Source organism: Camellia sinensis, chromosome 5 (assembly GCF_055761805.1).
Source record: "Camellia sinensis isolate YWXY chromosome 5, ASM5576180v1, whole genome shotgun sequence".
NCBI lineage: Eukaryota > Viridiplantae > Streptophyta > Magnoliopsida > Ericales > Theaceae > Camellia > Camellia sinensis.
In genome coordinates, this window is record NC_138965.1 from 65231528 (window position 1) to 65241874 (window position 10347).

The 10347-nt window shown below is 42.3% G+C and overlaps 1 protein-coding gene across 1 annotated transcript in view; it reads right to left on the reverse strand.

Annotated features, from left to right (window-relative positions):
* The window catches only part of LOC114301710 (uncharacterized), a 44802-nt gene that overhangs the window by 30887 nt on the left and 3568 nt on the right, over nt 1-10347 (reverse strand). The window contains 4 exon segments of the mRNA XM_082869028.1: nt 5290-5365; nt 5485-5560; nt 5731-5813; nt 10153-10241. Coding sequence (XP_082725154.1) covers nt 5290-5365; nt 5485-5560; nt 5731-5813; nt 10153-10241 — 324 coding nt within the window.

Here is a 10347-nt window from a genome sequence, read left to right on the forward strand (position 1 = left end):
ACAGATTTGCCCTTGCTCGGAGGGATCGAAAGAATAATACAAATTAACTAACTCGCAAGCTAATTAATTATTAAAAATCACCTAATTAATTAACAAATTAATTAATCTAAGAAAGCAAGAAACAACAGCCTCGGGGAGAGGGCTCGATGCATGCGCGCTCGGCTTCGCCCGGAAGTGCACTGCCATGCATAGGCTGCCTCTGTTTTCCCTGCTCTGCCCCTCTGAAGACTACCAAAGTCTCAGAATTGCTTCCCTGGACATTGGGAAACACCACCGGCTGAGGAGAATAGCCACCGGCAGTAGTATGTGATCATCAGCTGTTGATGAAGCTATCGGCCACCAATGGATTGCCGGTCGGCACTCTGTGCAGTCGATCGGCAAAAAGTTCCTGCAGAATCTGTTTGACAGCAGCAGAGGACAGAGCCTTGTATGGCAATACAATTCAAGCCATGTATGCACCAATCACACCCCTTATCATGCTTATGACTCAAAGGGACATGATCCTTGGTTCTCGGACCATCAATCGCGCATTTCAATGCGTGATGGCCCAAGAGACCAAGTGTGCACTTTCATTTCAAATGTAATGCAATGCACATAGTCAAGCCAAGGGGCTTCTACCTCTATCATGGCTTGGTCAAGAGGTGAAGCATGCATGCCAATGCAATGCAATCCTAGGCATGGGAGCTAGCATGTAGCATGGACAATGCAATGTGTACATGCAAGTATACAAACAAACATACAAGATGAGCATGCAAACAAGCAAAGAGATGAACTTAAACATGACTTAGGCAGCCCTAACTAGGCTCAAAACAGTGGCCAAAGTGCTCAAACATAAGGGCCAACACACACACACACATGCACATGTTAAAACCTAAACACTTAAGCATCAAAGGATAACCTTTAAGCACACTTAAAGGAGAATAATCATAGACGTATGGCATGCATTGGAAAGCTTTAAAATCATGCTAAATATGATGCCAAATCTATTAAACATGACAAGCCAAGGCATGCAACCAAGGTCCCAAGATTCGAAGCAAGCTAAAGGGGTATTGAACCACACTTAGCAAGACCAAACATGGCATGAATTAGATGACCAAAAACAGAATTTTAGCATATAAAACAAAGCCTGAAAGACCACTTAGATGGCGTCTAAATGGCTTGAGTTCAAAAGCATGCACCATGGCCAAACATGGAGTATAAGGCACAACCCTTTGGCACATCAAAGGGACCATGAAACGCAAACATGCAAGCACACTAAGTGGACTGAAATGACATGGCAAGTGGTTCCAAACCACTGAAATGAGGCAAGGATGCATGCTACACACTCACACCCTTAAGGCCAACAAGCCAAAAATGCAAAGGGGCTATACAATGCATGCCAAGGTCGACCCAAACAACTAAAGACAGACCTTAATCATGGCAAAACAAATACAAAAGCTTCACAAAGCTAGGCCTAAAACATGCTAAAACAAGGGATAAAACCTAGGTGCATGTTAAGGCAACAAAATGGCATTACAAGGCATGTATGCTAAGCAAGCATGGTGCACCAAAACCAACTTAAAACGATACTATATCATGGCATAATAAGCATAAAAAACAGCCAAGACATGGTCAACAAACACTTAAACATGGTGCTCCCTCAAGAGGCAAAAATGATCCTTTTCAAGGACAACAAGGAGAGGGGGCAGCCCTCTCCTTCTTGGGACCTCAAGGCACCATCCTCACCTCTGAAATCCCTCAAGATTTTAGTGGTGAGGAGGCCCAAACACCAAGGTCTCGGAGCTCACACAAAATGGCACAAAATGGAGGTCAAACAAGCCTTAAGAGGGGTCAAACCACCCCAAAGCTTGAAGCAACCTTAATAAACTATTTAGAGGCCTTAAAAACAGAACTTTTATGTGTTATATGCAAAGCCAAAAAACAGTTGCAAGATAGGTTAAAAAGCTAAGCAAGAAAGGGGAAAAAAGGGGCAAGATTGTTACCCTTGAAGACCTCTTTCACAAATGAAGCTCCAGCAGCTTCTTGAGCTCCAAACCAGCTCCAAAACTCTGAAAACAATCCCTTAGAACCTCAATAGCCAAGGGAAGGTGTAATGGTAGGTGTTTGTGTGCAATACTATGAACAAATACACCTAGAACACTCAAGAGAGAGAGAGATATAGAGATAGAATATATATAAGCTCTAACCCTAGAACCAGAGCTTCTAACAATGTTTTTCTCTCTAAAATGTCTAACCGAGAGCAAGGGAGAGTAGAGCTCCTCTTATAGAGAAGCTAATCTTGTAAAGCTTACCAAGGAAGCTAACAAGAAGGCCATCCCTCTATACACGTGTATGGAGGGGAACAAAATGCATGCCAGCTGCATTAAAATATCTGCAAAAGCAGATGAACAGTAGTCGGCCAGCCAAAAGTGTCATTTTGACAAAATTGATGGCCGATCGGCAACAAAGAATGCCGACCGGCAATATACATTGCCGATGGCATAAAATCACTGGCCGATGGCCTCTAGCCACGGCCGGTGATGTGTGGGGATGCCTCACAAGGCATTCCCTACCCCTCCAAGGCAAAACACAAGTGTTTGGTGCAAAACCAGACACAAAACAGTCGAGTCGAGAGATCCTGAGGCAAGGCGCGCAACCGAGACCCCCGGGAACTCAAGACGAACGCAAACATGGATGATCACCGAGTGTTCAAGCGGTGACGTCCAAGTCTTGAGGACGGTCAAAAATGGGGTGTCTACACCTACCTATTTCATATTGTCTTCGTAATCGCAAAGTAAAATTGATACTCCAAATCACTCTAAAACATTGAATACAGACATTAGCCAACTACAACAATTGGGGGAAAAAAAGATAATGACAACAAGAACACAATGGAGATAGATTACCTTATCAAATCATTGCTTTCTAGCCACAACCTGTAACATCATTAACTATTCCTAGTAATGAAACTAAGAGAGGGAAGGGAAAGATGGAATTTTGCAGCAGCAGAGGCTGTTTTAGAAGGGCTTTTAACCTTTGTTTTGATCCTCAAACATCAAACAATCAACAAGGGAGCAAGGTGGAAATGATGAGTGTGGGTGTACATGAGCTTAAACTTGTGTCTTCCATTGATAAAAATAAAACCACTGATCCAAAAGCTTAAACACTCTACAAAATTAATTTCATAACAAAATTATTTTGCCCAATGTAGTATGCCTCTCACTTATACAGTTTGTACCTAATTACGCAATCACTCTTAATTACGTGATAAATTGAACCCAATTTGGACTCCCACCTCTTTCCCAGAGGCACTTCAGTATATTGGTTAACAAAAAAAAGGGTTAACAAATTTCATAAAGAGCAACAACACTAGCATAGCAAGCCACTTATGGATCTAGGGCAAGTTTTATACGATTTGGGGATACGGCAAGCTCGAGAGGGAGAACGAGAGAGAGCGCGAGACTGAGAGAAAGAGCGAGATATAACCTGGTATTGCGGCAGTGGCGGTGGTGATTTGCAACGGTGGCGATTTGTGACGGTAGCAATGTGCGACGTCGAATGCTTCCCGGTGGTAAGCGCCTGAGGTGAGGTGAGATTTGGTGGTGATTGTGTGTGTGTGTGTGTGTGTGAGAGAGAGAGAGAGAGAGAGATAGTGCTTTGTATTCCTAAATAGAGGAGGATACCTGGGAGGGCGCGAATAGGTTTTCATTTTCCCACTAAAATTTTGGCAGCTTTGGCGACTAATTTCAAATTTTGTCAGCAAAAAATGTAAGTAATTATTTAGCCAAATCAACTCAAACGGCAACTAAAATGTTAGTCGCCAAAACTTAACCTACGGCGACTAAAATTCTTTTTGGCGACTGAAATTTTAGTCGCCAAAGGTAAAAAAATAATTTTTTATTTTCTATTCAGCGACTAAATTTTTAGTAGCCAAAACTCAACCTATGGTGACTAAAATTCTTTTAGTCGCTGAAAATAAGCTTTTGGCGACCAAAATTTTAGTCGCCAAAAGTAAAAAAATAATTTTTTATTTTCCATTCGGCGACTAACTGGTTTTAGTAGCCAAAACTCAACATACGGCGACTAAAATTCTTTTTTGTCGCCAATTCTGGCAATTTTTAGCAACTAAATTTTTTTTTAGTCGCTAATAAGCAATATACCCCCTACTAAAAAAAACTAGTAGCTAAATGTTATACTTTTGCCGAGTAAAAAAAAATTTAGTCGTCAATTCCATAACTTTTGGCGACTAAATTTTTTTAGTCGCCAAAGGTGCATTTTTGTTGTAGTGTATGGCCATCACTACTCAAAAGAAGCTGCAGAAGCTCTCAACTGATTAGCAGAAACATGAGAGAGAGAGAGAGAGAGAGAGAGAGAGAGAGAGAGAACAAATGAAAAGCATATAGAAATGAAATAATCTATTGATATTGAAGCTTATCTGAAGCAAACACAGGATATTGAAAATTAGTGCTGCTGCGTATAACATAGCCAATAAAACAAATTAATCACTTGTGATACTGTCTGGCGGAGTGGTTGAGCCCACTCCTTTATTCAAAAGGGCACATATACAACATGAGTCACATGACAACCACCAACCACAAATTTCTGAGAAGCTAAGTATATATTCTACAAAATTTGTGTCCCCTGCCGAGGCTCATCCATAAGCTCTGCAAAAGCATCTCCATTTGGAGAAACGGACTAAGTACTAAAAATCAAGTTCAAATATCGTTAGTGGACATTTGATGTAAACTAAAAAACAAACTTCTCACTAAAAAAACCAAAAAGCCACTAAGTTGTTTGTCATCCGCTAAAAAAGTCAAATGTCATAGCAACTTTTTCACTCAAAAAAAAAAAAAAACAGTTTTTTAAGCAACATCCCAAACATATTAGCTTTTTTAACTCCTAAAAAAGCCAAATTCCAAACCCACCCTTAGGCTTAAAAATTAATGGATACCAAGCAACATGCAGCAAGCATCAAACGAATCAGAACTGAGCTGTTGTCCAACACCCCAACTCTTGAAAAGAGTTCCCTTTTTTTAAGCATCAACAAAGAAACTTGTATTAGAGAATGTCCTGGTGGGAGAGGAGGGGAAGAAATCTTGATAAAATGGTGCTGTTTCTAATAACGATCCAGCTACAAATGTTGTTACGGTTTCTAATAATAATAACCCATCCTACATCATTATCTCTAGAAATCCTTAACCAAAGCACACTAATAAGGATGTATGATTACATCACTTTCCTGTATATAATGAGTCAAACTACATATCGAACTGAAACTTAGAAGTATATTCAAATCAAGAAATGTTCAACTGCCTTACTTTCCATATATTTGTATCAAGATCGACCTCATGCTTGCCAGACATGTCAATAGCATCCACACTTAAAAAAAAAAAAAAAGTGAGCAATGTATAACACATAAATGCACCCATTATGTCAAGGTATTAAAAAAACATGAAGGATAAGAAAATAAACAAGGCAGTTATGTAGAACATAAAACATGCTAACCATCACAAGGCAAAGATGGGAAAGTCATATTTATGTGGATTGGAAGAGTTTCTCCATGTTTCAAGTCGACAACCATCTGCCAAGATATGAATTATCACAGTAAAAAGACCATCTATGTAGTCTGAGAATCTTTACGCGATAACAATAATAAAGAAAAATGATTAAGCCGCAGTGTACTCGTAATCTTACACTAAATTTAGAAGAAAATGGAGCATTACAGGGGCTAATTTAGAACAAATTACACACCTGGTGAACAGTATATGTGGTAATATAATATCTCAGCTCATGGAGGAACAAAGAGGCGATTATGACCAGACCCACAATGGAGACTGGACAAATAAACAAGGAAAAAAAATTTCAAATTAGCGCTAGAATCAAACTGTTAAGTATAAAATCTGTAAAATAAATTAAGATGTATATTATTGATTGATATATATTGATGTGTTTATTACAAGATTGTTGTATTGTTATTTGTATCTGTATATTACAAGTCCTATATATAGAGAGGTTTTGGGAGTAGTAGGTGTAGAGTGGGTGGTGGTAGTAGGTAAAGTGGAGGTGGTAGGTGGAGTGGGTGAGGAGTAGTGGAGGTGTGTAGTGGTAGTGGTAGGTTTTAGTGGTGTAGGAGGTGTACATTAACAGCCCCCCTCAAACTCAAGGAGGATAGGAACTAACCAACTTGAGTTTGAAGAGAGTAACAAAACAGAAAAATAAACTGATAAATAAAACAGGATAGGAGACACGATAAATTAAGATGTATATTATTGATTGATATATATTGATGTGTATATTACAAGATTGTTGTATTGTTATTTGTATCTGTATATTACAAGTCCTATATATAGAGAGGTTTTGGGAGTAGTAGGTGTAGAATGGGTGGTGGTAGTAGGTAAAGTGGAGGTGGTAGGTGGAGTGGGTGAGGAGTAGTGGAGGTGTGTAGTGGTAGTGGTAGGTTTTAGTGGTGTAGGAGGTGTACATTAACAGCCCCCCTCAAACTCAAGGAGGATAGGAACTAACCAACTTGAGTTTGAAGAGAGTAACAAAACAGAAAAATAAACTGATAAATAAAACAGGATAGGAGACACGGTATGGTCGTGTCAGACCGATGTAGCAGACAGTTTATGGGGTCATGTCGGACCGTTGTAGCAGACACTGTGTGGTCGTGTCAGACCGATGTAGAAGACAGTTTACGTGGTCATGTCGGACCGTTGTAGCAGGACAGTTTACGGGGTCATGTCGGACCGTTGTAGAAGACAGTTTACGGGGTCATGTCGGACCGATTGTAGAAGACAGTTTACGGGGTCATGTCGGACCGATGTAGCAGGACAGTTTACGGGGTCATGTTGGACCGATGTAGAAGACAGTTTACGGGGTCATGTTGGACCGTTGTAGAAGCTGACCGGAATCAATGTCGGGACAGTTTATGGGGTCCTGTCGGACCGTTGTAGAAGCTGACCGGAATCAATGTCGGGACAGTTTATGGGGTCATGTCGGACCGTTGTAGCTGGACAGTTGTAGCTGGACAGTTTACGGGGTCATGTCGGACCGTTGTAGCAAATTGTGGTGGTGCACCAAGGGGGCGACTTAGGGAGTGCGCCATGAGGTGGCTTGAACATGATACTGTGTATAACCCCCCCTCAAACTCAAATAGGTGTGAAGATAAAAACCTATTTGAGGTTGAAAAGGGATTGATAAAGCTGACCGGTGTAGAAGACACTGTATGAGTGTGTATATAGGCTGCCCAAAAAATATACATGGATGTAGATATCGAGCCCTCAAAAGTCGTGCCCTCAAAAAGTGTGCCCAATCTGTCAAAAGGCGTGCCATCAAAAGGCGTGCCCGATGCATCAAAAGGCGTGCCAGGTATGATGGCGAGGCACGTGAGTGCCTTGGCTGGCGTGCCCGTTTGTCTGGCGTCAAGAGGCGCGCGATGCGCGTGGCTGCCTCGGCTATAAGACGGAGGCTGAGGCTGAGGCAAAAAAAACTGCGAGAGATATTCTGAGAGAGATTTCTGAGAGAGATTCTGTAACACTCTGTTTTCTGAGAGAGATTTCTGAGAGAGATACTGTGTAACACTCTGTTGCCTAGAAAATGGCTTCATCGTCCTCCCGCGGGCTGCTCACCCTTTTTCCCGACCTCAACGAGTCAACGAGAGAGAGAACTGGTGCGGTGGCACTGGAAACTCAACCAAGCGCCCCGGAGTTTGCTCCGTTGAACTTTCCGATGCGGTCGGTGGAGCAAAGAATGGCAGTGCAGTCGGATGTGGAGGCCAATCAGTATACTTTGAAGGCATGTGTGGAAAGCATGACGGCGGTCACAAACTTGTCGAACCGGCTGCAGAGTAGGACAAATGAGGTGCAGCATGTAAATGCCCAGCTGGCTCTGCTCCAACGCATGTATAAGGATGCGCGAGCAGAGATAAGCGTGCTAAGGGCAGAAAACAAGGAGCTGAAGCGGAAGGCCACCGTGATGTTCCGATTTGGAGGTCCTCCATATGCTGCAGTGGAGGAGTATGGGGGAGTGAACGTGCTCGGCGGCGTGGAAAACACGGAGGCAGCACCGTCAAGGGCCGTCCAGGACGGAGGCAAGAAGAAGAGACCGGCGGCAGAGTAGAGAAGAAAAATCCCGCCTGTGGAGGTGGTGGTTTGTTGTTTTGTTTTGTGGTTGGTGTTTTTTTTTTTTTTTTTTTTTTTTTTTTGGTGTAAAATTGTGAACGGGGTTGATCCCGGAGATGAATAAAATATGGGTGTTGTGCAAATGTGTAAATTGTTTTTTTTTTTTTTTTTTTTTTTTAAGATATATAGATTTTATATACTCCTAGTGGGATGAATAGTGGGTTCTCGCGACAGCATATTGTGGGTGGTGTGGAGTCTGACAAAAGAAAGAGTGGGAATCATGAGATGTGATTAAAGTGGGCTAGTGGAGATAAATATTAGTAAAAGAAAAAGAAAGAAAAAGAGAGGGTGTAAAGGGAGAGAGAAACCTAGGAATCTAGAGAGAGAAGAGAGCTGGGTTCGGTGGGTGTGTATGCATGGTAGTGGTGGTGGTGGTGTGCATGCCGAGAGGGAGGGAGGTGGAGCTTGTGTGTGTATGTGTTCAGCGTGTATGCATCTGCTGGGTGTCCCTCTTGGGTGTGTGAATGTGTATCAATATGTATGCATGTGTGTTTGAAGTGTGAGAGAGAGCTGTGTGTTGTGTTGGGTGTGTGGAGTGTGTGTCCTCTCTCTCTCTAAACCATGTGTGTGTATTGTGTGTCTGCTGTGAGTGCCGTGTGTGAGAAGTGGATGGTGACTGGGTGTGTGCATGGGTGAGTGGCGTGTGTGAGAGCCGTGGGTGAGAGAGAGGTGGCTGAGTGTGCATGGGTGAGTGGCGTGTGTGAGAGCCGTGGGTGAGAGAGAGGTGTGTGTTAGCTGGGTGGCATGTGCATGGTGTGGGAAGATCTTGGGTGTGTATGGAGTGGGTGTATGGTGCTGGGTGTGCCATGTGCGTGGGTGGCTGAGTGAGTGTTGTGTGCTGTGTGGGTCTTATGGGAGAGAGAGAAAAGAAAAGGGGGATCTGCGAAGAGAAGGGACTCGAAGAGGTTCGGGGGATTGAGAAACACAGTCCCATCTACACCGGTGATGACGGGTCGGACATAGAAGCAGCGGTATTTGCGGAGAAGCATGACCAAGAAACCCCCTTTGCCTGGGAATTTCGAGAAATCTGTGGCCGACGGTGATCGGAAAACTGTTGCTAGAAAGAGGTCGGAAAAGAATGTGGGTGTGCTGATTGTTGCGACAATCGTGGTGGCAAAACTGACATCTGCATTCGGAATTCCGAGATCTGGAAAACGGCGGCTCCCTCCGGTGGTGAAGGTATGTGTAGAGGTCCGGATTGGTTGAGGTCCGGCGGGCGGTCAAGGCAAGGTTGCCACCCGCCGGAAGGCGAAGAACACCAAGAACTTTAACCTATAGCTCTGATACCATGTAAAATAAATTAAGATGTATATTATTGATTGATATATATTGATGTGTATATTACAAGATTGTTGTATTGTTATTTGTATCTGTATATTACAAGTCCTATATATAGAGAGGTTTTGGGAGTAGTAGGTGTAGAGTGGGTGGTGGTAGTAGGTAAAGTGGAGGTGGTAGGTGGAGTGGGTGAGGAGTAGTGGAGGTGTGTAGTGGTAGTGGTAGGTTTTAGTGGTGTAGGAGGTGTACATTAACAAAATCAAAGTATAGGATACAGGAATCCAACACATTTTAATATTTACTAAGTATATCAAGTAGTGCAGTTGCAGTTACTAATGTTTTACTTATCCAAATTAAACTAGAAAGAGGCCAAATTATTGAAAGCTCATACAACATTCTGGGACACTCATCCTTCATGTTTCAAAAAGAGACATGTCTCCTATACATGAGGAATTGGGAAAGAGAAATATAAGTCTTTTATTGCATGCAATCGAATAGTTCAATCTGACCCTGTCTTAATCTTACATGTGAAAGAAATACCCAACTCTTTAAAATTAGGATGTGTCCACATAAGCAAACTGCATGTACAGCATGTCTTAATTGCAAATAACATGCCGAGCAAACAAAAATATAACTAACATGACAATTTGCATTTTTCGCAAAGAAAGTTTGAACGAGGATGAGGGGGAGTTGGAGAAAAATAAGAAGAAGATACCAACTGCCCCAGATTGTGTTTTCTGCAACAAGTGCTCCTCTGCACGCGGGAATGCATCAAGGTTTTTTATTGCTTGTTTGAGACCCATCCTGAATGGTAAGAACTGCTCAAGTTTAATTAGAATGGTAATACAAGTCAACAACTGCAACTTAAGGCATGGGGAAATAAGTGACAAATTCAACAAATTTCCAAGAG